The sequence below is a fragment of the Heptranchias perlo genome, unplaced genomic scaffold (genome assembly GCF_035084215.1).
Source record: "Heptranchias perlo isolate sHepPer1 unplaced genomic scaffold, sHepPer1.hap1 HAP1_SCAFFOLD_50, whole genome shotgun sequence".
NCBI classification, from domain to species: domain Eukaryota; kingdom Metazoa; phylum Chordata; class Chondrichthyes; order Hexanchiformes; family Hexanchidae; genus Heptranchias; species Heptranchias perlo.
The window spans coordinates 4,619,814-4,646,954 of record NW_027139516.1 but is presented as its reverse complement, the minus strand read 5'-3'; the positions used below and the strand labels follow the sequence as shown (position 1 = coordinate 4,646,954).

The 27,141-nt window shown below is 45.2% G+C and overlaps 1 protein-coding gene across 1 annotated transcript; it reads left to right on the top strand.

Annotated features, from left to right (window-relative positions):
• Positions 1-848: 848 nt before the first annotated feature.
• LOC137313994 (NACHT, LRR and PYD domains-containing protein 3-like) lies at positions 849-19,569 on the top strand. Its single transcript, XM_067979678.1, has 14 exons — positions 849-1,753; positions 4,451-4,617; positions 6,717-6,812; positions 9,002-9,168; positions 9,472-9,643; positions 9,749-9,814; positions 12,751-14,524; positions 16,066-16,152; positions 16,309-16,479; positions 16,664-16,834; positions 17,000-17,170; positions 17,316-17,486; positions 17,628-17,795; positions 17,968-19,569. Exons 3-14 carry the CDS (start codon positions 6,749-6,751, stop codon positions 18,053-18,055), a joined length of 3,270 nt encoding a protein of 1,089 aa, XP_067835779.1. The 5' UTR covers positions 849-1,753; positions 4,451-4,617; positions 6,717-6,748; the 3' UTR covers positions 18,056-19,569.
• The last annotated feature ends 7,572 nt before the right edge of the window (positions 19,570-27,141 follow it).

Here is a 27,141-nt window from a genome sequence, read left to right as displayed (position 1 = left end):
TTTAATCAGTGATGGGCGGGGGCAGGGGGAGAATGAGAGAGAGCCCCTTACTTTTATCAGTGATGTGCGGGGGGAGGGGGAGAGGGAGAATGACTGAGAGCCCCTTACTTTAATCAGTGATGGGCGGGGGGAGTGGGGAGAGGGAGAATGAGAGAGAGCCCCTTACTTTAATCAGTGATGGGGGAGGGGGAGAGGGAGAATGAGAGAGAGCCCCTTACTTTGATCAGTGATTGGCGGGGCGAGCGGGCAGAGAGTGAATGACAGAGAGCCCCTTACTTAAATCTGTACTATTGGTTTCCGTGTTTTGATGTAAAATTCTGACTGTTCAGATTTCCCTCATCCCTGATCTGCTTCCATTGACTTCAATAATAGGGCGGTGGAAGCAGATTCGTTTTTAAAATCTACGCCAATGACTCTGTGTACAAATGTTGGTCTGTCTGTCCAGTCGCTCGCGGTGAAATGACGCAGTTTAGTAACTTTCAAAATGGAATTGGATACATATTTGAAAAGGAGAAAGTTTGCAGGGCCATGGGGAAAGGGCAGGTGAATCTGAAAAAATGAATAGCTCTTTCAAAGAGCCGGCACAGGCACCAAGGGCCGGAAGGCCTCCTTCTGTGCTGTTTGATTTAAATCAATGGGGTGATTGTAAATCAAAGCATTGATATCATTTGATCACTTAATAGGAAAGTTAACTCGCGTCAAACCCACGTGAATCAGCTGGTCGGAAGAGTAAAGGCAACGCGAGGTTTCTGGTTCTGCCCCACACGATCCTTATATGTCAATAACATTTAGCGGAAAGGTGACAGCGAGTTTGATGTGCGCTGACACTTCCTGGAGGCTCCACTCAGATTGTGTCGAGCGGAGAGCAAGGCGGGGAGATCAGCCGAATCCCCATAGTATCAGAGTCCGGACTGGGGAGAGGGAGAGCAAGGCGGGGAGATCAGCCGAATCCCCGAGTATCAGAGTCTTCACTGGGGACAGGGAGAGCAAGGCGGGGAGATCAGCCGAATCCCCGAGTATCAGTCTTCACTGGGGACAGGGAGAGCAAGGCGGGGAGATCAGCCGAATCCCCGAGTATCAGAGTCTTCACTGGGGACAGGGAGAGCAAGGCGGGGAGATCAGCCGAATCCCAGAGTATTAGAGTCCTGACTAGGGAGAGGGAGAGCAAGGCGGGGAGATCAGCCGAATCATCGAGTACCAGAGTCTTCACTGGGGACAGGGAGAGCAATGCGGGGAGATCAGCCGAATCCCCGAGTATCAGAGTCTTCACTGGGGACAGGGAGAGCAAGGCGGGGAGATCAGCCGAATCCCCGAGTATCAGAGTCCTGACTGGGGAGAGGGAGAGCAAGGCGGGGAGATCAGGCAAATCCCCGTGTACCAGAGTCCTGACTGGGGACAGGGAGAGCAAGGCGGGGAGATCAGCCGAATCCCCGAGTATCAGAGTCCTGACTGGGGACAGAGAGAGCAAGGCGGGTAGATCAGCCGAATCCCCGAGTATCAGAGTCCTGACTGGGGACAGGGAGAGCAAGGCGGGGAGATCAGCCGAATCCCCGAGTATCGGAGTCTTCACTGGGGACAGGGAGAGCAAGGCGGGGAGATCAGCCGAATCCCCGAGTACCAGAGTCTTCACTGTGGACAGGGAGAGCAAGGCGGGGAGATCAGCCGAATCCCCGAGTAACAGAGTCCTGACTGGGGACAGGAGCAGTGCGGACCAGATCACATGTCGCTTCAGTCTTTTCAATGGATGAATTGGGTGAGTGACTGAGAATGTCTGAGAGTGGGGGGTTATATCGAAGGAAACACATTTCTACATTCAATGCAGTTCTCGTCACACACACGTTTCTGGGTAGAAACCAGATGGTGATTAGAGTTAAAGATAAAATCTTATGCAGAGAATTAATCAACACCGAATGTCGGTGACCCCATTATTCTCAGGCAAATGTAAGGGTCGAATTGAAACCCAGAGCTACTTTAATCAAAAAACAGTGGGATTGAATAAACCTTCTTGTAAAAAAACAAATTGAAGGGGGAACTGAGTGGGTCTCAAAATGTCTGCCCCTGAGTGACTCAACATAAAAGCAACATGCTGAAAGTCGCAGAGACAGAGGCGAACGGTTTCCATTTGCGGGAACTCACTTCCTCCAGCTTTTTATCGATAAGAGTAAGAGGTTTTTGCACTTTGCACGTAGTCTGCACTTGCTGTGTCAGATTGAACGTTTGATATGGACAAGTGTCTTCTGGCAATTTAAATTGTTGGGATTTTAGAAGTGGTTGATGGTTAAAGGTTAGATTTCATCTTCCTGCTGCTTCTCCCCAACAGAAAATACACACAGATACTCAGTCACTCACTGATATACAGAGGCATCCTCTGTCTCCCTCGCTGACACACATACTCACTCAGATATACAGAGCCATTTTCTCTTTCTCTCTCTCTCTCTCTCTCTCTCTGCCTCTCACATACACACACACTCAGTCAGTCCCTCACTGATACACTGTGTGTCTCCCTCCATCACATATACACACACCTGCTCTGAGTCACTCAGATATACAGATGCATCTTTTGTCTCTCTCTCTCTGTCTCTCTCATACACACGCACTCAATCAGTTGTTCACTGATACACTATGTATCTGGCTCCCTCACATAAACACATATTCAGAGTCTCACAGTTATACAGAGGCATCCATTCTCTCTCTCATACTCACACAATCCTCAGTTGCCCATTGATAAAATCTGTTTCACTCTCCCTCTCTCTCATACACAAACACACACACACACACACACACACACACACACACACACACACATTCAGTTTCACTCACTGATTTCGACATGGATTCACTTCCCCTATCTCTCTCTATCAAACACAAAGAGTCACTGACTGATATACACACGCCTCCTCTCTCTCTCATATGGTGCACTGCCATTGTTTTGGGTCGGTGCCCTAGAGTGCCTGCCCCGGCCCTTGTGTAAGGAACAGTAAACTGCCATCCTGTGGTGACATAGTGCCCTCCCCGCCCCCTTGTGTCAGATGCAGTGCACTGCCATCCTGTGGTGGCAGAGTGCATCCCCTCCCCCTTGTGCCATGCACGGTTCACTGCCATCCTGTGGTGACACAGTGCCCTCCCTGCACCCTTGTGTCACAGGCGGTATAGTGCCATCCTGTGGTGATACAGTGCCCTCCCCACCCCCTTGTGCCAGACACGGCACACTGCCATCCTGTGGTGATAAACTGCGCTCCTCGCCCTGTTGTATCAGACACGGTATAATGTCATCCTTTGTTGACACCGTGCCCTCTCAAAAGTGTAATTGCCTCGATCATATCCATTGTGTTTGGACAGTGGCCTCGATAATTTTTTCAACTCAAATTCCCCATCAACTATTGAAATTTTTGGAGATAGCGATTTGATTTATCCTAAAACTAAGAATGGGCCATATTTGTTTACACATTCTACTTCAAATCATTCACTTACTGATCCTGATTTTCTTTAATCAGAGATATTTTGTTACAGCCATGAGAATGAGTTGTAATCAATCGTCCAGTTGTATAAAGCAATGATCATTTATAGCAAAATAGAAACAAGTTAATTGCTGAGAGCTTCTATTTTCTCTTGTTCGACGAAATATGGTCAACGTTCCCTCCACATTCCCACACTGAGGTGTTGTTATTGCAGTTAATACCTGTTCGACGGTTAAATATTCTTATTAAATTGTCTCACTTGTCGTTACAAACGTTCGTTCCCCACCCCACATGCCAAAACTTTGGAATTTGCAGCTAACTGGAGACACATCCAGCCTCTGAGTCAGGAACTGTCAATTCAAGACGGTTAGAAACCCGGTCCACAGCTGTTAACAGGACTTTTACTCATCGGAGTGTCCACACTAAACAGTAACACTCACAGCAGGTGAAATCTATTCTTTCTGTGATAAATCAGTCCAATGTTGTGTTGTGTTATATAAATATTCAGTGAAGTGAACTCACGACAATAGTCACACTTCCCAGTCACGGTTTGGGGCAGTACAGCTGCCTTCTGTGGGTAGAACCATGTCGCTGAGGATATTGTCCCATCAACGCTCTCTGTTTGTCGATGATGCCACTAAAATACACTTGGAAAATAGGAGTCTGGCCCCTGGATGGAGATCAGCCAGAAAATGTAAATGAATTGCCACTGATTCAAAATAAACAAATGTGATCCTAAAACCAGGGGCGGGACATGGAGAAGGAAGTGTCTCTAACTGGGACTGGACAATAAAACGATCACATATTGTGGTCGGGATGGTAAAGAGACATGGAATGTGGGAACAGAGTTCCTCAAACAAAGTGTTTATTCAATTAAATATTTGTTATTCAATTGTTTAAGATTGAATTACTTTTATTTTAATTAAACATTCGAGGAAAAGTGCACATTACACCGTCAATATTGGTCTCATTTTCTGCCCCGCCATAATCAGATATCCCGGTGAATGAGGGAGTGATTGAGAAAAGTCCACAGCTGGAAGTAAACAGGGATTGTAGACTGAGGAACAACAGCAGGTGAATCAGCACAGGATTGTGAGAGCAGCAACCAGAGAGAACTCTTCTGATTCAAAGAGCTTCCATAGATCGACTGGGGAGAAAGGTAAGAGAAAGTCCCATTTCCTCAGATAAACACTGGTCCTGTGGACAGTCCACGAAGGTTACAAGGTAAGGGGGGAAATGGTGAGAATGGGTCTTTGAGAGTCTGATCACTGAGCACAATTATCCAGCATGAGTCCGTGCAATGAAATGTGAAGTGAGATCAGTTTCGATCTCAAAACACACAGTCACAAATGAATTTGGTTTGTGCTTTAGAATGAAGGGGTTTGATCCAAGAGGTGACTCCAGTCTGAGGCAGAGCCCAGCAGATATACAACGTCTCCCCGCCCCTAGCACCAACTCGGAAAGAACCCACCTATATGGCCTCCATAATATCCATATTACACTCTTTGTTAACGTAGTACCAGAGAGTGTTACCGAATTCAAATATATTTCATATCCAACTATCAAAATCAATCATCTTACATTTCTGAACTGGATGCTGGGTTTCACATCATGTTATTTCTCATCAGTAAATCTATTTCTGGATTTCACATTTGCAGTTGAATTAAATGATTATCATTTCAATATAAATTGGTGATAAAATGATGGGGAAATCTTATTTTATAATAAAGATTTGTAAAATTTCTTCCATTTGATTATTTTGTGTGCTGTGTCAGATTAAAGACCATCCTAAAACCCACTTCTTTGACCAACACTTTGGCCATTTTCTTTGGGATGTTTTTTCGATGTTAAAGGCTCTGTGGCAATGCAAGTTGTTGCTGTTGTCTGTTTATTATACTAGTGTCAGTGTGAGTGAAACAGCAGTGACTGAATTTTAAAAAGTCTCAAACTTGGTTATGAATTAATGCCGCAGAATAACTTCAACTATAGTTTGGAGAAATTAATGATCCGAGACATAATCACTTTTACATTTCCACAGTGGGGAAAGTAAAAGACACTGACTGATAGTTTGATTGGACACACGTTCGTGAGACACACGCACCACAGCGAGACACACACAGGTGATTGTGTAACAGCAGTCAAATCTACCACTTGAATGTTACGGTGTTTATGGAGATTGTAAGGCCGCTGGCAACATTCCATAAATAATTGCTGTGCATCATCTGAATGTAGAAATTTACATGATTCATAACATCATACATTAGTGTTTATTTTAGGACAGTGGGAAATCTCCTCACCTCCTACAGTGCTCATTAGTGTGAATATTAAAACAGTGGTGAATCTCCTCACCTCCTACAGTGCTCATTAGTGTTAATATTAGAACAGTGGTAAATCTCCTCACCTCCTACAGTGCTCATTAGTGTTAATATTAGAACAGTGGTAAATCTCCTCACCTCCTACAGTGCTCATTAGTGTTAATATTAGAACAGTGGTAAATCTCCTCACCTCCTACAGAGCTCATTAGTGTTAATATTAGAACAGTGGTAAATCTCCTCACCTCCTACAGTGCTCATTACTGTTAATATTAGAGCAGTGGTAAATCTCCTCACATCCTACTGTGCTCATTAGTCAGGTGCTGATACCATGAGGGATGCGGTAAATATATTCTAATAGAAGCACCAACCAGGCCAAATCTCCATGAGCACACGGTCTATGTCACTGGCCATAGATACCAGAGGAATCACACCCATCTGTATATTGTGTATGTGGATAGATACCATATTCATAAAGTACCAGGATTTAATATCAATTCTCAACAAATCAAAAATATCATCACTTATGTGAATAAAATAATACAATAGCGCCAAAATGTAAAATCGAGTCAAGAGTCATTTACATCATCAATGATCACCCTGCTACATATTTCCTTCCAGCATATCCACTCCCTCAGGAATAAGGCTGGTTCTGGCCTGCATTGTGTGAGCAAAGCTTACCAATAGGCGCTCCCAATGCAGAGTCTTGGCCGACAAGATCTGGGTTGTGGAGATCAGCGGGACTCAATGGGTTTCACTGGGCAGCTGTCTGTGTCACACCTGATGTGGGGCGTTGATCATAACACTCGGGGAATGATCGATCCCAGAGATAACGGCTGTTGTGCTGATGGAGGAGGAGGGACTTGGTATCATGTTTAACAAGGGAACGTTCCCCTGCTCATTTTAATATTTCTGTCTAACCCTGCTATTATTATATTTATTACAGTGTATCAGAATCTGGAAACGTTTGTCACCACCATGGCTGAATGTTCAAACAGGGGAGAAGGTCCAACATCTTCAACGAGAATGAGAATTGACACAGGTAGGTTCAGAAAATTCTTCAAAATATAATTTCTGTCCTGACAAAGGTTCCAGACCTCGAGCAAGAACCTGCAGCACTCACAAGAAGAGGTAACATCACAGATACTGTGTAGATAGAGGGAAGTGAGTGACCATCTAGAGGAACAGTGCAGTCACAGGTGGAGGGACCTCCTGAGTACTGGAACTGCCCAATTGATACCTGGTGTTGGAGCCTGTGAGGTGGATAGAGACAGTGACTCAGAGGATGGTCTTCCTGATTAACAGTGTGAGACCGGGGAGAAGGGAGACACCCCGAGTGGGGCGGGGGTGAGAGATAGGTGGGGCACAGAAATAGGAGAGCGATAGTGGTGGGAGATTCCATCGTCAGGGGAATAGACAGACTCTTCTGCAGCCCTGAGCAGGTCCCGAATGGTAAGTTGCCTCCCTGGTGCCAGAGGGAAGAACATCCTGGAACATGTGGGACCATCTCTGGGTAGGAAAGGAGAGCAGAGTATTGCCATGGTCAGAGCCAATTACACGGATACGTTTATACAGGGAATATTAAGACTGAGGCTCAAGAATATAAAACAAGGCCTCAAGGTGATGATCTCCGGATTGTTTTACGCTGGGCCACTTAAGGAGGGAAATATGAGGCAGGTCAATGTGTGGCTGCAGGGCTGGAGCAGGAGGGAAGGGTTCACGGTCTTGGGGACTAGAGTGAGTTCAGGGAGAAGGGAAGGGACGGTCACTGTCTGAAACGACCAACAATGGTTTAACAGACTGGGTGAATGGAGCAGTGGGGTGGTATCAGCTGATATGAATGGAGGGTGGGAAATATCCGGATCTGAAGCTGGAGAGTGGAATTAATAAAACTGTTGAAGCAGGAACAGAAGATTTCTGAAATAGTGAAAAGTTATCAGTAGATAAAAAGGATGTTGATTTTGAAGTATTGAGAGATAACGTCACTTGATATTAAAAACAACGAAGAAACGAAAATATTCGAAAAAATCGGAGTTCGGATTGTGTGTTATGTCTATGAATCTACAAATCATTCCAAACACATCCGGAGAGTCAGATCATGAAAGATGTGATCTAGTATCTTTAAGACAGGGCCGGACTTTACATATGGCTCAGAGTGAATTGTTCTTGGTTATAACATTTTTAGGGGAGAGAAAAATAGTTCTGGACGCCAGTATTCATAAAGGTTTTATGACAGAGCTGGAACTATAAAAACTTGCATTTATATTGCGCCTTTAATATAGTAAAACGAACAAGGTGCGTGACAGGAATGATAATCAAACAAAATTTGACACCAAATCAAATAAGGAGATATGAGGACGGGTGACCAAAAGCTTGGTCAAAGAGATTGGTTTTAAGGAGAGTCTAAAAGGAGAAGAGACCGAAGGAGGGGTTTGGAACATAAGGATGTTCCAGGGGGCTATGTTAAGATATAATCCATAAGAACGCAGTTAAGCAATAGGAAGGGAAATAGTACAATTCCCAATGGGTTTTGCAGACCAACAATCGGTGGAGATGAGATAGAGAGGGAATTTGGGGAAACTAGTTGTGGATGAAGTTTTGGGGAGATAAAAAAATATTTCCTTTAGTTTCTAAAAATGATGGTGGAAGTGAAAATGTTGGTGTACTAGAGGAGGATGTGGGACCATAGTTAGAGATAACTGGAGAGAAGGATTTGGATCTGAGAAACATCGCCGAGGTGGATAAATCACTGGGCCCAGAGATAACACACACGAGAGAGGTGATAGCAGGGACTCTGACCACAATTTCTCAATCCTCGTTTGATATAAAAATATCCAGGTGGACTGAAGGAGCCCAAGTAATGTCTCTGGTAAAATCGGGGAGAGGGTCAACGGGTAACTGGAGACAAATTAGTCTCCGTCAGTAGTGGGCAAACTCCTCGAATCTGTAATTCCAGGTCGAATTTGTGAGCATGTAGAGGCACAAGGGACGATCAGGGGAGGCTGGAACTGATTCGTTGTAGACAAGCCGTATTTGACAAATTTAATACAGCTTTGTTGCGAGGGGACCATAGAGATCGATGGGATGTAGCACATGCGGAGCATATGGGTTTTCAGAAGGTGTTTGATAATGTGCCTCACAGGAGGCTTCACCCGTTTGTTATAAGAGGAAATGTAGCCGCCAGGATAGAATGTCGATAATGTGTTTAGTTTTCTCCATTTTTGTTCACAGATACGAAAACTGCAATCACTGAGTTCCTGACAAAGTGCGACGATTACCAGCTGTTCCAATTGACGAAATTCTACCGGGACAGATTAGAACAGGCGATTGAAGGAGGGGTGGACGGAGTCAGCTCGTTGTTAACATATGAGAGGCATTTCAGTGGACAGGAACATCGGGTAAGTGGGACGGACATGGAATGAATTTGGATTATTTAAACATCACAGAACTAACAGGATATCAGATCTTAGAATCAGAGAATGTTACAGAGGAGAAACAGGTCAAATGGGAAAGAAATGGATAAAACTGAAAATGTAATGAATCTGAAAGAATGATAGGAAGAGGTGAAAATACCCAGTGGATCGGTCAGTGTCTGTCCAAAGGACAGGGGAACGGTTCGGGTATAACTCTTTTGAACAAAGGGAAACAGTTTTAGTGGGATTGGGAAAAGGAGAGACCAATGTATTTATTATTCTTTCCAGAAAGTCACTGATCTCGTGGACAAGGGAAACAGGGCGGACAGTTCGAAACTTGTCCTAAATCTGGTGATGGAGAAAGGCTCTCGGGCCCGAAGGGTGATGTGGGAATCCTTTGTGAAAATGCACCATGCGGTACCAAAGTTGGACAGAATACTGAAAGAGATGCAGGAACTTGGTACAGTAAAATCACACTCTGAATTCAATTTCAGATTGAAACACTGCAGAATTTACAATAATACTAAACAGATCTGATTTCATGAAAGCTCATTGATTTAAACAGGTCCTGATCCATTTGATTATATGAACATCGGACGAGGTTTATCTGAAATACCCAGTCACCTGAAAGGTCAGTGATGAAATGGAGATTTCAAACCGTTTATTTCACTTCTGAGAATCAGAATGTTTGACTGTAGTCTTTTGTTTAGAGATTGTCAGAATCTGGGAATCAGAAGTTCAAAGGGTGGAGGGAACAGAAATTAACATTGATTGGATTTGTCATCAATCCTCAACTATTCTGCATAGATTCAAGCAACAATTCATACAATTTATGACATATTCTTTAAATATACGGATGTTGCATTATTTCACTTAATCCAGCTGCTGTTCGCTATAATTTATGAATTCTGATGCACAGCTGGCAGGATCCTGATACACTGTGAATCCCCATACACATCTGGCAGGAACGTGATACACTGTGAATCCAGATACACACCTGGCAGGGTCCTGATACACTGTGAATCCCCATACACACCTGGCAGGGTTCTGATACACTGTTAATCCCCATACACACCTGGCAGGATCCTGATACACTATGAATCCCCATACACACCTGGCAGGATCCTGATACACTGTGAATCCACACACACACCTGACAATATCACGATAAACTGTGAATCCCCATACACATCTGGCAGGATCCTGATACACTGTGAATCCAGATACACATCAGGCAGGATCCTGATACACTGTGAATCCCCATACACACCTGGCAGGATCCTGATACACTGTGAATCCCCACACACAACTGGCAGGATCCTGATACACTGTGAATCCCGATACACATCTGGCAGGATCCTGATAAACTGTGAACCCCCACACACACCGGGCAGGATCCTGATACACTGTGAATCCCCATACACACCTGGCAGGATTCTGATACACTGTGAATCCCGATACACATCTGGCAGGATCCTGATAAACTGTGAACCCCCACACACACCGGACAGGATCCTGATACACTGTGAATCCCCATACACACCTGGCAGGATTCTGATACACTGTGAAATCCCCATTCACACCTGGCAGTATCCTGATACACTGTGAATGCCCATACACACCTGGCAGTATTCTGATACACTGTGCATCCCCATACACTCCTGGCAGGATCCTGATACAATGTGAAACCCCCACACCCAACTGGCAGGATACCGAAGTGCCGCCATAACGTTCTGGGCTCTCAAATAAAGAGCGTTGCCTTGAGAAGGATGCTATGGGTTATCTGCTCCCCTAGAAATCTGACACACCATCAAGTGTAGGGAAATAGGTGGAGAAATGCGAAACATTAAAAATGTTTTCATTTCACAGCACAGAATGAGACAAAGTGTTCGATCTGATCTGAGACGATGTACAAATGTTCACACAACAGATCATCAATCCGTGGAGAAATGTAAGGGAAAGACAATGTTCAGGGTAATTCGGAAGTTATGGGTTGGCTTCCTAATGGCAGAGAAAGGGAGAACTTATTCCACTCCAAGAATAGTCCTTTATCTCAGGGGTCTTTTTAGGTCCAATGTAATGACTAATGGAAACAGATTTGTAATTTCCCAAACCTGCATTGTAGTAAATTCAGATCAAAATGAAATAACGGAGTATCATTATTGGGAGAAGAGTTGAAATGAACTGTGAATGTTTTCTGCTCTAACATTACACTGAGTGATGTGGGCAGTAGTTCTAATTCTAATTCTAATCGGTGATATGACAGGACTGTTCGAAAAACACATTCAATGTTGGTGAAAAACTGCTGAAAAATTGTTCACAATTTCTGAAACACAATATAACAGGAGAATGATGAGAGACAGGAAAAGGCCATTTGACACAAATAAGCCTGTCCCTGTTAGAGAGATGACCCCACCTACCCCTCCTCTCAGTGTATCCACAGAAACACGTCCGATTATCTCTTGACCCCACTTACACTGCCTCTTTAGTGTCCTTGCCAGGCTCTCGGGCCCTTTGGGAGAGAAAATGACCCTGACTTCCCTCCCTTCTCCGTTATTAATTATTTTGTTGATGTGAGCCTGTTTCCTGTTTCCGACGAGTATATTCAAGACTGAGATGGTTAGTTCTTTGGACACTAACGAATCAATGGAGATTGGGATAGGGCGGGAAAGTGTATTTGAGGTCGATCAGCCATGACCTTAATGAATGGTGGAGCAGGCTCGAGGGGCCGTATGGCCTACTCCTGTTCCTATTTCTTATGTTCTCATATCCTAACTGATGTTGGGAATTTCATTGAAACATTTCAATATCGAAGTCTCTTGCCCAAATAAAATACATCAAGCCCTCTCGCCAATCAGGCAACTTGAACTCCGAATACCTTACACCATCTTTCTGATTCCCCTCTGTGTCTTCAAAATGGCAGTAATCTTTATCTGTGATCAGTTGATTATAGAAGTACAGGTAATACCCCAGATAACATACCCGATTCGCGTTTCTAAAAGCTTCCTCACCACCGAGATTAAAGAGTGGGACTTCTGTCCATTCACAGTCTGTCCCTCTCCCAGTGCCCACAATATCCCAGATAACCTGCCTAAGACCTGATACAATAACCGCAGAACTTCTGACCATTCACGGTCTGTCCCACTCTCAATGCGCAGAATAATCTATTTCCCATTTCCGCAGAGGGTGAGCAACACTGACGGTTTCATAAATTATTCCACCAGAACCTCTAGTTTTGTATAACCAGAATCACGTTTGGATTTGGAATGGAATGTCCATGATACAGCGCAGGGCTGATAGTATAAATCATCAGAGAGAAAATATCACCTTCACAGAAATCTCCATGTTCAGTAAATATTAGAATCAAGTGAGGATTTGAAACTTTTCTCAATTATTATTCACTTTCAAGGTTTTCTGTAACTGAGTTTAATTTCCTGCTCGCACCTCTATTGAATCTGTGAATTCAATCTCGGAACATTTTACTGAATAGTAAAGTGATATTGAGAAGTTCTTTTTATGTCAATGCAAATAACATTGAGAACCACTTTCTGACTGTTCTAATTGAAGATGTTCAACAGAAACACAAGGAAACACTCCGGGTCCAAACTGAAACACTGAGAGTGAACACGATCCTAATAAAGGAGAAGGTTAAGATTTTCCAGCTGGTCACTCTATACACTGAACTAACGGTCATTTCTACTGTTCGAGATCGGACACTTGTAGAACATGAACTGCTGGCAAGAGGCCGAGACCATGAAGAGTGGAGAGAGAAACACCTCCGGAGAGAACTGGAAAAAATCCGAATTAATCAATTGTACCACAGAAGTATTTCCAGGAGAGGCAGTTTGTTCCGGAAAATGAAGGGTTTCTTCCAGGGATCCAGTTCTTGGAGTTCAGCAGCAGTGAGCGGAGTCGCGGGGATTGGAAAAACAACAATGGTACAAAAGATTGTTTATGACTGGGCCACTGGGAAAATATACCCACAATTTCAATTTGTTTTCAGTTTTAAATTCCGGGATTTGAACGCGATTAACTGTAGAATAAACCTGAGGAATCTGATACTGGATCTGTATCCTTACTTTGGGAATATTCTGGGAGATCTCTGGAAGAACCCAGAGAGATTACTGTTTATATTCGATGGTTTAGATGAATTCAAGGACACCATCGATTTTGCTGACAATCGGAGAAATACAGAACCTCAGTACATGTGCACAGATCCTGAAGACTGGTGTGAAGTGTCTGACATTGTGTACAGTTTAATACAGCACAAGCTGCTCCCAGGATGTTCAGTGCTCGTGACCAGCCGCCCCACTGCATTACATTTATTGGAAAAGGCTGAGATCAGTGTCTGGGCTGAAATCCTGGGATTTGTTGGTGAAGAACGGAAGGACTATTTCAACAAGTTGTTTGAAGATCAGTCGGTGGCAGCAGCTGTTTTCAAACATGTGGAGGAGAACGAGATCCTGTACACCATGTGTTACAACCCTTCCTACTGCTGGATCCTCGGTCTGTCACTGGGTCCCTTCTTCACACAAAGAGACAGGAAACACCAGCGAGTTCCCAAGACCATCACCCAACTATATTCCTACTATATTTACAACATTCTGAAAAACCATGGCCGAGAGATTGAATCCCCCCGTGATGTGTTACTGAAGATCGGTGAGATGGCCTACACAGGAGTCTCCGAGAAGAAGATTGTGTTTACAAATGGAGATTTGATCCAGTACAATCTTCAACCTTCCCAGTTCCTGTCTGGGTTCATGGTGGAACTTTTGGAGAGAGATGGTTCTGCCCAGAGTGTGGTTTACACATTCCCGCACCTCACCATCCAAGAGTTTGTAGCTGCACTCGCACAATTCCTGACTCCAGATCCTGGGGACATCGGGAAACTCCTCAGTGAAGCCCACAGCAAGGATGATGGGCGATTTGAGATATTTGTCCGTTTTGTTGTTGGTCTCTCCTCCTCACAGTCAGCTCGGCCCCTGGAGGAGTTTCTGGGTCCATTTCTTCATCAAACAATCTGTGGAGTGATTGACTGGGTGAAGGAGAAGGTTGAAGGAGGGATTGGAATGACAGAGAGTGAAACTGGTAAAAGGGACCTCCTGAAAACATTCCACTACCTGTTTGAGTCTCAGAGTCAAATACTGGCTCGGGTCACAGTGAGATCTGTGGAAATACTGACATTTAGTGAATTGCTACTGACCCCGATTGACTGCGCGGTGCTGTCTCACGTCATTGAACTCTGTGACACAATAAAAGAACTCGACCTGGAGAACTGCTCCATTCAATGTGAAGGACTCCAGCGGCTGGGACCCGTACTACACAGATGCCAGGTGTTGAGGTAACTGTTTATTTGCCTCTAACTGTTCGGCCAATTGTGGAACAGTCAGGGATTGTGTTGTTGCTCCGTAATGTAGGGAAACAAACAGTTCAGTTAAACCAGAGAGAAGCTGATTCAACACAAATATGACAAATGATAAGAGGATCGGTTAGTAATTCCCTAAGGACTGGAGAATCTAAAATGGATCCTTGTGAACAAGTGGGGATTTTACAGTCTTTATTGGATCAGTAAATACAGGTCACTGAAAGAGTCTGATAATTTAATTGCAGTAAATGATATTGATTGCTGTTTTTCTCACTCCCTGAGATACATCCATTGAAGAGGCTCCTTCTCACTGTTACTTACACGTAGACCGACACTAACTGTCGCAATCTGTGTGACTGGGCATCCCGCCCTCTTACCGAGGTGTGGGGGCAAGTGACAGTCACCGGACTGTCAACGTGTGCAGGAGAGGGAAGCAGAAACACCAAACATTCAGTAACAAAGAGCAAAACACAGCTTTCGGGCAGTCAACCGCCAGTGGGCGGGCTGAGCTTTCCCCGCAGGACGACGGTCCGTTATCTTAACTCATCAATGACACAGCCCTTCACACTCTCCAATACATCCACCATCTCTTCACCCAGCTGGCAGCACTCGTGCCTCTGAGTCAGAAGGTCGTGGATTCAGGCCCCTCGCTCAATAATCCAGGCCGGCACTTCAGTGGGATTTGGAATCTAAAATTTGCCGGTAAAAAGCTTCCAACCTAACGGGATGTGGGGTATTAGCCCAGGAGTTCAGACACACACCGGCCAGCGGTTGGGCCTCACACACAGCGGGAGGCTCCTGGGTTAACCAGTGGCAGTGAACCCGGGAATTTCCCATAATCTGCTCCGTGTGTGAGGCCCCGCTCGGGGAGGGAACTTCAGAAAATTCCCCATTAAATGTCGGGCCCGTTACACCTGAAATAAATATAGAGCCGGTTTAATGGGAATAAAGTGAGAGACTCCCCTCCCCGATAAACGAGGAATACAGGAAACTTTAAAACTTGTCACAGGACAGAATGAACTCTCCTTGTTATATAAAATCCTGGGGGACGGATTTCGCACCAACAGTTCACGCCGTTTCACAATATAACTCACCCCGAGATATTATACAGATTAATATAATACTGCATAAAGTACAGGTAATCACAGCTTTATCATTTAATTCGGGGAAAATCGCCGCATTCGCAGAAAATCTCGGATTTGAGAAACAGCAGAAATGCGACAAGTTTCCCCAAACATGACGGGACTGGTCACTGTGCTCCAGGAGGGTAATTCTGATCATCAGGACTGAGGGACATTTAAAGGCTTCACACAGACAGCACTTTATTTAATAAATACATTTCCAGACAGTCCCTGAATATATGGTCGGTGGACACAGTGAGATTCATTGTCAGTGACAGGGAAATCTGGTTATTAATTTCCTGAAGAGTTTTCGTATTTCCTGTAACATCAGAGAAAAATTGTCAGATCGGGGATTGGGTTCAGTTTGTTTCTCACTCTCTGTCTGTTTGTGTTTAGACTGGGGAGAAATAAACTGGGAGATTCAGGAGTGAAACTACTGTCTACGGCTCTGAGAAACCCGGACTCTAAAATACAGAAACTGCAGTAAGTATCAGACTGTGTGAGATTGTGTTTATAATACCTGGATGTCGAACACGGTACATTAATGTCAGTATAAGTAATAATAATACAAATAAATACTGGAAACTTACTCTGATTCCTGTTATCTCTGCTCGTCTCTCTCCTCTCTCTGATCTCCAGGTTATGGGCGAACGATCTCACAGCTTCTTGTACCGTGGATCTCTCCTCCGCTCTCAGTACAAACCGTTCACTGACGGTTCTGAACCTGAGTAATAATAAACTGGGAGATTCAGGAGTGAAACTACTGTCTGCGGCTCTGAGGAACCCGGACTGTAAAATACAGGAACTGGAGTAAGTAGCAGACTGTGAGACTGTGTTTATAATAACTGGATGTCTAACACTGCATATTATTATTATTATTATCAGTAATGGTGTTATTAATGTCAGTGTAAGTAATAATAATACAAATAAATACTGGGAATTTACTCTGATTCTTTTCATCTCTGCTCGTCTCTCTCCTCTCTCTGATCTCCAGGTTATGTGATAACGATCTCACAGCTTCTTGTACCAAGGATCTCTCCTCCGCTCTCAGTACAAACCGGTCACTGACGGTTCTGGACCTGAGTAATAATAAAGTGGGAGATTCAGGCGTGAAACTACTGTCTGCGGCTCTGAGGAAACCGGACTGTAAAATACAGACATTGTGGTAAGTATCAGACTGTGTGAGATTGTGTTTATAATAACTGGATGTCTAACACTGAACATTAATGTCAGTACAAGTAATAATAATACAAATAAATACAGGAAATTTACTTTGATTCCGATTATCTCTGCTCGTCTCTGTCTCTCTCTCTCTCTCTCTGATCTCCAGGTTACGGGCCAACGATCTCACAGATTCTTGTACCAAGGATCTAGTCTCCGCTCTCAGTACAAACCGGTCACTGACGGTTCTGGACCTGAGTAAAAATAAACTGGGAGATTCAGGAGTGAAACTACTATCTGCGGCTCTGAGGAACCCGGACTGTAAAATACAGAAACTGGAGTAAGTATCAGACTGTGTGAGATTTTGTTTATAATAACTGGATGTCTAACGCGGGACATTAATATCAGTGTGAGTAATAATAATACAATAAATACTAGGGATTTTCTCTGATTCCTCTATTTCTCTCTCTCCGCCTGATCTCAAGGTTATGGAATAATGGTCTCACAGATTCTTGCACCGAGGATCTCTCCTCCGCTCTTAGTACAAACCGTTCACTGACGGTTCTGAACCTGAGTGATAATAAACTGGGAGATTCAGGAGTGAAACTACTGACTGCGGCTCTGAGGAACCCGGACTGTAAAATACAGGAACTGGAGTAAGTATCACACTGTGTGAGATTGTGTTTTAATAACTGGATGTCTCACACGGTACATTAATGTCAGTGTGAGTAATCGTAACACAATAAACACTGGGAATTTACTCTGATTCCTGTTGTTTCTCTCTCTCTGATCCCCAGTCTGTCCAATGTGGGTCTCACAGATTCTTGTACCGATGATCTCGTCTCCGCTCTCAGTACAAACCGGTCACTGACGGTTCTAACCATGGGATCAAACTCCTTCACAGACCGATCTGCCCCCGCTCTCCGCTCCCTCACATTGACCCGCAGGAGTCTGGAGTGGATCGGGTGAGTGTTTGTGTTAATATTTAATGTAATAAATAAAATATCAATGGGATTCAGTGCTTTGTATGTGTAATATTTGTCTGTAATTATTAATGAAATATTAACTCCAGTCTCCCTGTTATTTACACTGTTGTTCAATCTGTTCATTTCCTGTTCAATCTTTAATCTGCTTCAGGCTGTGGGGGAATCAGTTCAGTTCAAACGGGAAGAATCAGCTGGAGTCACTGCGGGAATCCAGACGCGGACTGAGAGTGGGAGTATGAACATTTCAATTTATAACTATTCCTGGTCTCATTATATGAACATTTCAATTTATAACGATTCCTGGTCTCATGATATGAACATTTCAATTGATAACCATTCCTGGTCGCATTATATGAACATTTCAATTGACAACCATTCCTGGTCGCATTATATGAACATTTCAATTTATAACCATTACTGGTCTCATGATATGAACATTTCAATTTATTACCATTCCTGGTCTCATGATATGAACATTTTTGGCCGATTCTCTGTCCCTCCCCTTTAACCGGCCGCGCTCCAGGTTGAAATCCGAACGGCCCTTTAACGGTTTCCAGCTCGAGCTGAGCGAGCATCGTCTCCCATTGTGACGTCAAAGGCCCAGCGACAGGGTCACGAGACTCAGTCACCCGGTCCCACAGCGCTGATTCTGCCGGATATCCGGGACTGGATGGTCCCCAATGGGGCACTGGGTCAATGTACAGACAGGAAGGGCCCAGGGTGGGGCTCAGTCTGGGCTGCAGTGGGACACTGGGTCAATGTACAGACAGGAAGGACCCAGGGTGGGGCTCAGTCTGGGCTGCAGTGGGACACTGGGTCAATGTACAGACAGGAAGGGCCCAGGGTGGGGCTCAGTCTGGGCTGCAGTGAGACACTGGGTCAATGTACAGACAGTAAGGGCCCAGGGTGGGGCTCAGTCTGGGCTGCAGTGGGACACTGGGTCAAAGTACAGACAGGAAGGGCCCAGGGTGGGGCTCAGTCTGGGCTGCAGTGGGACACTGGGTCAATGTACAGACAGGAAGGGCCCAGGGTGGGGCTCAGTCTGGGCTGCAGTGGGACACTGGGTCAAAGGACAGACAGGAAGGGCCCAGGGTGGGGCTCAGTCTGGGCTGCAGTGAGACACTGGGTCAATGTACAGACAGGAAGGGCCCAGGGTGGGGCTCAGTCTGGGCTGCAGTGGGACACTGGGTCAATGTACAGACAGGAAGGGCCCAGGGTGGGGCTCAGTCTGGGCTGCAGTGGGACACTGGGTCATTGTACAGTCAGGAAGGGCCCAGGGTGGGTCTCAGTCTGGGCTACAGTGGGACACTTGGTCAATGTGCAGACAGGAAGGGCCCAGGGTAACATTTGTCCCTCTGTATCGAGTGAGTCCCTCCCAATGAGTTGTCAGACTGTGCAACAAGTGTCCCTAAAACCATCCAAAATCTCCACGCTGCTCCAATTCTGGCCTCATTCAAATCCCCCACTCCTTTTGCTCCACCATTGGCGGCCGTGCCTTCAGCTGCCTGCGCCTTTATCTCTGGAATTTCCTTCCTAAACCTCTCCGCCTCTTTCTCCTCCTTTACGACGCTCCTGAAAACCTGCCTCTTTTCCCAAGCTTTTGGTAACTTGTCCTAATACCTCATTGTGTGGCTCGGTGTCACATGAATAGCTCCTGTGAAGCGCCCTGTGTCGTTTTATTACTATAACGGTGCAATATAAATGTAAGTTGTTGTCTGTGTGCTGTGTTAATAAAACTCCACAGTTTACTTCACCTCAGGCCTGGTCTCTTTTTTTGATGGTGTTCGTGTTCTAAAATATTGAATGAAGGATCCTGGAAATTCCATTCCTCTGTTTGGTCCAGTGAACAGTGTGTGTGTGTGTGTGTGTGTGTGTCGGGGGGAGGGCTCTTACTCGGAAGGCTGGATATGCAATTTACACAAAATGGTGAGACGGACTGTGAGCAAAAGAGCTCAGCTGGGACCCCACAATCTGGCCTCCCGACATGCAACGCAAAATGGCCGCCATGCACCTGCCCCAAAATGGCCGCCGTGAACCCGCTGCAAAATCACAGAAAGATACATCACAAAGGGAAGCCATTCGGCCCATCGTGCCGGTGTCGGCTCTTTTAAAAAGCTAACCAGATGGTCCCATTACCCTGATCTTTCCCCGTGGCCAACACATTTTTCCTTTTCTAGTAATTCTCTAATTCCCTTTTGAAAGTTACTATTGAATTGCAGATCATTACATCTCGCTGCATAAAATATCATCCTTCCTCATGTCACCTCTGTATCTTTTGACAATTATTTTGAATCTGTGTCCTCTGGTTACCGACCCCCTGCCACTGGAAACAGTTTCTCCTTATTTACTCCATCAAAACCCCTCAAATGGCCGCTTTGTCCCCTCAGAGTTGTCCCATCTCCCCGAAACACAAGCATCTTTTTGAAATTATAACAAACCCTATCAGCCTGTCCAGTGGTTCACGTTTCCGACGTTAATCTCCTCTCGGCCCCTGCTTGTCTCACACTGGGTTCACGTGTTTGTATAACATTGCAGGCCGGGCTACTTTAACCCCAGGCTTTAACCTGGTTAAATCACAACGGTCACAATCGAACAGGAACATGTTAAACCGAGGCCCCAAAACCAGGGCCCAGAGAGGAAATTTAACCACAGGGCAATAAACAGACCGAACTCTCGTGGGCCCTGTTTGGGTGCAGCCTGTTGAGGAGGCCACGGTCGGTCTCCTCTGGGGGAGGCCTCCATAAGTCCCCTTCAGGGAAGAAGGTCTCGGTCGGCCTCCTCTGGGGGAGGCACAGGTCTCCCTAGAGGGATCCCAAACTGGCAGTCTTTATATTTAGACCACCATCACAACAACTACCACGACTTCAACAACAACAACTTGCATTCGTCGGATAGCTACCTTGGACAAAATAGCGGCAAGTACCGCGCAGAGTGTCCCCAGTGATATCGCAGTGACCCCACAATGTCCCAGTGATCCCACAGTGAACCCAGAGTGCACCCAGTGATCCCAGAATGCACCCAGTCACCCCAGAGTGAACCTAGGGTGCACCCAGGGATTCCAGAATGCACCCTGTCAACCCAGAGTGATCCCAGAGTGCTGCAAGGGACTCCTGAGCGCACCCAGGGACCCCAGATTGCACCCAGTGATCCCGGAGTGCGCCGAGTCACACCAGAGTGATCCCAGAGTGGCAGTCTTTATATTTAGACCACCACGACAATAAACTTGTATTTTTGATATATATATATATATATATATCATATATCTGTATATATGATATATGTATGTGTATTTACACACGGTCAGCATGGCGGCAAGTACGGTCGCCATCTTGGACAAATTGGTCACAAGTGTGGCAGCCATCTTGGACAAAACGGCGGCATGTCTGGTGGCCATCTTGGAAAAATGGCGGCAAGCATGGTGACTAACTTGGACAAAATGGCCGCACGTACGACGGCATTCTTGAACAAAATGTGGGCAAGTAAGCAGCAGAGTGTCCCAAGTGATCCCACAGTGACACCAGAATGTCCCAGTGACCCCCTCAGTACACCAGAATGCACCCAGTCACCTCAGAGTCATGCCTATTTGCACACAGGGATACCACAGTGCACCCAATCACCCCATAGCGATCCCAGATAGCACGCAGGGAACCCAGAATGCAACCAGTCACTCCTGAGTGCTCCCAGAACGCACACAGGCAGCCCAGCTTGCACCCAGTCACCCCAGATTGATCCCAGATTGATACCAGAGTTCTCCCAGGCATCTTAGAGTGCACCCAGTCACCCCAGATTTATTCCAGAGAGTCACTCTTTATAATTTGACCACCACCACAACAACTGCTATGAAAACAACAACAGCAACTTGTATTTATAATACATATTTCATATATACATGATACATAAATACATATATATATGTATTTACGCAAGGCCAGCATGGCCACAAGTACGGCGGCCATCTTGGAAAAATTAGCGGCAAGTGCCGCCGCCATCTTAGAAAACATGGCGGCAACAACGGCAGTCATATTGGCCAAATTGGAGGCAAGTGCCCAGCCATCTTGGACACAATGGTGGCAAGTGTCCCCAGTGAAACCACATTGGTCCCAGAATGAACCCAATCACCGCAGAGTGATTTGAAAGTGCACCCAGCGATCTCGAATTAAACCAAGTCACCCCAGAGTGATCCCAGAGTTGAACCAAGGATCCCAGAATTAGCCCATGGATCCCAGAATGCACCCAGTCACCCCCGAGTGATGCCGGAGTGGACACAGGGATCGCAGATTGCGTACAATGACCCCAGAGTGATCCAAGAGTACACCCAGGGATCACAGAGCACCCAAGGATCCCAGATTGACAGGCTTCATATTTAGACCACCACCACAACAACTACTATTAATACAACAACTTGTATTTGTAATATATATATCATATATATATGCATCTATTCACACATGGCGGCATGTATGGTAGCCTTCATGGACGAAATGGCGGCAAGTATGGGGGCAATCTTGGACAAAATGGCGGCAGGTGGGCATTTTGGATAAAATGGCGGCAGGTTCGGTGGCCACCTTGAACAAAATTGCGGCAGTGTGTCCGCGGTGATCCCACATTGACCCCAGAATGTCCCAGTGACTCTTGACTGAACCCACAGTGCACCCAGTCATCCCAGAGTGCACCCAGGGATCGCCGAGTGCACCCAGATCCCCAGAGTGCTCCCAGGGTGGCAGTCTTAATGTTTAGACCACCACCACAACAACTAATACAACAACAACAATGTGTATTCAAGTACGGCGGCAATCTTCGATAAAATGGCGGCGATTACGGCAGCCATCTTGGACGAAAAAGCGGCAAGTACCTCAAGGCTGTTCGACAGGAACAGGAGAAGGCCATTCAGCCCCTCGAGTTTGTTACACAGTTAAAAGAGCAGGTCATTCAGCCCCTGAAGGCAGTTACACAGGAACAGGAAGAGGCCATTCAGCCCCTCGAGCCCGTGACACTGTTACTAGAGGCCGATCAGTCCCTCAAACCTGTTACATTGAAAAAGGAGGAGGCTATTCAGCCGTTCAAGAATGTTCTGCTGGAACTGGAGGCAAATCAACTCCTCAAACTTGTCAGATAGCAACAGGAGGAGGCAATTCATGCCCTCGAGCATGTTATATGGGAACTGAAGGACATTCAGCACCTCGAGAGTATTAGCCTGGAAAAGGACGAGGCCATTAAACCCCTCGAGCCTGTTGCACTGGCAGAGGAGGAGGCTATTCAGCCCTTCGAGACTGTTATACAGGATCTGGACGCCATTCAGCCTCTCGCGCATATTACATTGGAAGAAGAGGAGTTCATTCAGCCACACGAGCTTGAGATATAGGAACAGGAGCAGACAATTCAGCTCCTCAACCTGTTCCGCCATTCAATTAGATCAAGGCTGATCTGTATCTTAACTCCATCTACCCACATTGGTTCCAGAATCCTTCATACCCTTGCCTAACAAAAGTCTATCAATCTCCGTTTTGAAATTTCGGATTGACCCCAAGCCTCAACAGACTTTTGTGGGAGAGAGTTCCAGATTTCCACTACCCTTTTGTGAAGAAGTGCTTCCTGACATCAAACCCTGGACGGCCGAGCTCTAATTTTAAGGTTATGCCCCTTTGTTCTGGATTCCCCCAACAGAGGAAGTAGTTTCTCTCTATGGACCCTAAAAACTCATTTCATCATCTTAAACACCTCAATTCAATCACGCCTTAATCTTCTATATTCAGGGGAACACAAGCCTTGTCTGTTCAACCTGTTCTCATAATTTAACCCTTTAGACCCGATATCATTCTGGTGAATCTGCGCTGCAGCCCTTCCAAGGCCAATATATCCTTCCTGAGGTGCAGTGCCCAGAACTGAATGAAGTCCTCCAGATGGGCTCTAACCAGAGCTCTGTGCAGCTGGAACATAACTTCCACCCCTTTATATTCCAGCCCTCTTGAAGTAAAGGCCGAGATTCTATTAGCCTTTTTAATTATTTTTGTAACTGTCCACTAGCTTTTAATGATTTCTGTACTTGGACCCTAAATCTCTCTGCTCCTCCACAGTTCCGAGCTCCTCACCATTTAGAAATCTCTCTGATCTATCTTTCTTAGATCCGAAGTGGATGACCTCACATTTCCCCACATTGAACTCCATTTGCCACAGTTTTGCCCACTCACATTATCTCTCAATGTCCTGGGAATGCTTGGTGCTTTTGTTTGGTTGGAGAATGCTTTATATCAGATCGTTATTATAAAAAGATTACAATTGATTTTTACTTTGCACTTTTGAACAAGATCATTATTCCCAGATCAGTAAAATGTCCGTGTTTTTCAGATAGTGGAGACAGTTCAGAGATAGTTGCCTTTTTGCCGACTTTAATGAAGTGAAAGTTTGCTGATTTAAAATCAGCTGTAGTTCTAAACTTGAAAAAGCAGCTCCTCTGTTAGGTGAGGCTTCACTCTCAATGTCTCAGTGTTTCCGCTTGTCCTGATATCAATGTAACATTTGAAGGGCTCCAGGTAATGAACAGTGAAACCCCTTCAGATTATCTCAGCCCACTCGTTCTATCCAGTGCCTAATAGTGCCTGCTCTTCAGAGGGTGACAGATTCACACTACACTGGACCTTGTTTTAGACTTTAACTGACAAACAAATTGATGAAACAGTAAGAGAACAAACAAAATAGTTGTAAACAATTTTACAACACCAAGTTATAGTCCAGCAATTTTATTTTAAATTCACAAGCTTTCGGAGGCTTCCTCCTTCCTCAGGTGAACGAAATGAAATCCTCGAAATAAAATCGCATTTATAATTCACAGAACAATGCTTGGTGATTACAGACAGTTTTTTCAACTGCCCGTTGCCAAGGCAATCAGTGTGCAGACAGACAGGTGTTACCTGCAAGGTCTCAGAATATTAAAATCACCAAAAAAAAACAACAAACAAAAAAAAACAGAGATAGAGAGGTAGAAACATAGAAAATACAGCAACTGACCCGTTATATTAAAAACAGATAACATTTGTTCGCTGGTGGGGTAACGTGTCGCGTGACATGAACCCAAGATCCCGGTTGAGGCCGTCCTCATGGGTGCGGAATTTGGCTATCAATTTCTGCTCGACGATTTTGCGTTGTCGTGTGTCTCGAAGGCCGCCTTGGAGAACGCTTACCCGAAGGTCGGTGGCTGAATGTCCTTGACTGCTGAAGTGTTCCCCGACTGGGAGGGAACCCTCCTGTTTGGCGATTGTTGCGCGGTGTCTGTTCATCCGTTGTCGCAGCGTCTGCATGGTCTCGCCAATGTACCATGCTCCAGGGCATCCTTTCCTGCAACGTATGAGGTAGACAACGTTGGCCGAGTCACAGGAGTATGAACATGCACCTGGTGGGTGGTGTCCTCTCGTGTGATGGTGGTATCTGTGTCGATGATCTGGCATGTCTTGCAGAGGTTACCGTGGCAGGGTTGTGTGCTGTCGTGGACGCTGTTCTCTTGAAAGCTGGGTAATTTGCTGCGAACGATGGTTTGTTTGAGGTTGGGTGGCTGTTTAAAGGCGAGTAGTGGAGGTGTGGGGATGGCCATAGCGAGGTGTTCGTCGTCATTGATGACATGTTGAAGGCTGCGGAGAACATGGCGTAGTTTCTCCGCTCCGGGGAAGTACTGGACGACAAAGGGTACTCTGTTGGTTGCGTCCCGTGTTAGTCTTCTGAGGAGGTCTATGCGATTTTTTGCTGTGGCCCGTCGGAACTGTCGATCGATGAGTCGAGCGTCATATCCCGTTCTTACTAGGGCGTCTTTCAACAAAATAGTAGCAGTAAGACAACAGTTTTACAGTAAAGATCAACCAGATCCTTCTTGGAAAAGAAAATAATAAATAATTCACAAATACTATACGAAACTGTAACCGAACTTTCGAACATCCTGGTTCTTTGTTATCTTTCTGTCACAAACAATGGAAGCTGTCGACTTGATTAACATTCTCAGAGATTCCAAACAGACTCACCAGTTTGAAAAAGACAGGCTGATAACCCCGTACATATCTTTGTCTATATTTTACATAGAATACAGCACGGCACAGAAACAGGCCATTCAGCCCATCTGGGTAAAGAAGTTCCCCTGAATTTCTTATTTGACAACAACTTCTGGAGTAGAAAATATAATACAATATATAATCAAATATTATATGTATATATATTTAACATCGAATGTACAGTACAGCACAGCACAGTGTCCATTCGGCCCGACTACTATTTCTGTTTTACAACAGCTACTTCTTTTATATAAAATACAATACAATGTATATTTATATAAATATTACATAGAATTCAGCACGTCACAGAAACAGGCCATTCGGCCCATCCAGGTCATTAAATATCCCACAGTGTTCCCACAGTGACCAAGTGATCCCACAGTACACCCAGTCTTAGTGTCCCACTGATCCCACAGTGTCCCAGTGATCCCAAAATACCCCAATGAACCTGCAGTGTCCCAGTGATCCCACAGCAACCTGTGACCCCACATTGCTCTCATTGATCCCACGGTGACCCAGACAAAACTCACGTGAGTCTCATTGGGTGCAGCCTGTGTTAAAGGCCTCGGCCAGTGCTTTGTGGAGAGAAAGCCTGCAGTTTGTGGTCAACTTACAGTTTGTGGCTTTTTCCAATCAGCCAAAGATTTCAAACAAATTCATGACATTTAAAACAGCCAAAGTAAAACTTTTTTTTAAAAAAAACCTAACACACAAATATGATCCCTCACTCAGTTACAGGGACAATCTCTCAGCAACATTAATTTTCACAGAAACAAAGCCCAGTTTATAAAGGAGAAGAATCTAAGCAGTAAAAGATTGAGCGACAATCTTTATCGACAACAACTTGTATTTATATCTTACAGCAACTACTACAACATCAATTTGCATTATTACATATATATGTATTTGCATAATACAATTACTATTACAAAGCCTCCATAAAGGATGTGGGGAAAGAGCAAAGGGGGAAATGGGACTAATTCGACAGCCATTTCAAAGAGCTGACACAGGCACAGTGGGCCGAAAGGCCTCCTCTTGTGCCATCGTTACCATGAAACCTTAAATCTATGAACAACAACTTCAATGTCATGAACCTGAAACACAATGGACACCAGTCAGGCAGTCATCTTACTGAGGGGCAAGCTGGACATCTTACTGAGGGGCAAGGCTGCATTTAACTGAGGGGCAAGCTGGACATCTTACTGAGGGGCAAGGCAGCAATTTAACTGAGGGGCAAGGCGGCCATTTAGCTGAGGGGCAAGGCGGCCATTTAACTGAGGGACAAGGCGGCC

Coding starts and splice junctions, on each gene's coding strand:
- LOC137313994 (XM_067979678.1), top strand. CDS start 6,749: ATGGCTGAATGTTCAAACAGGGGAGAAGGTCCAACATCTTCAACGAGA. Junction 9,815..12,750: donor AATACCCAGTCACCTGAAAG/GTCAGTGATGAA, acceptor TTCTAATTGAAG/ATGTTCAACAGAAACACAAG. Junction 16,153..16,308: donor TCTAAAATACAGAAACTGCA/GTAAGTATCAGA, acceptor TCTGATCTCCAG/GTTATGGGCGAACGATCTCA.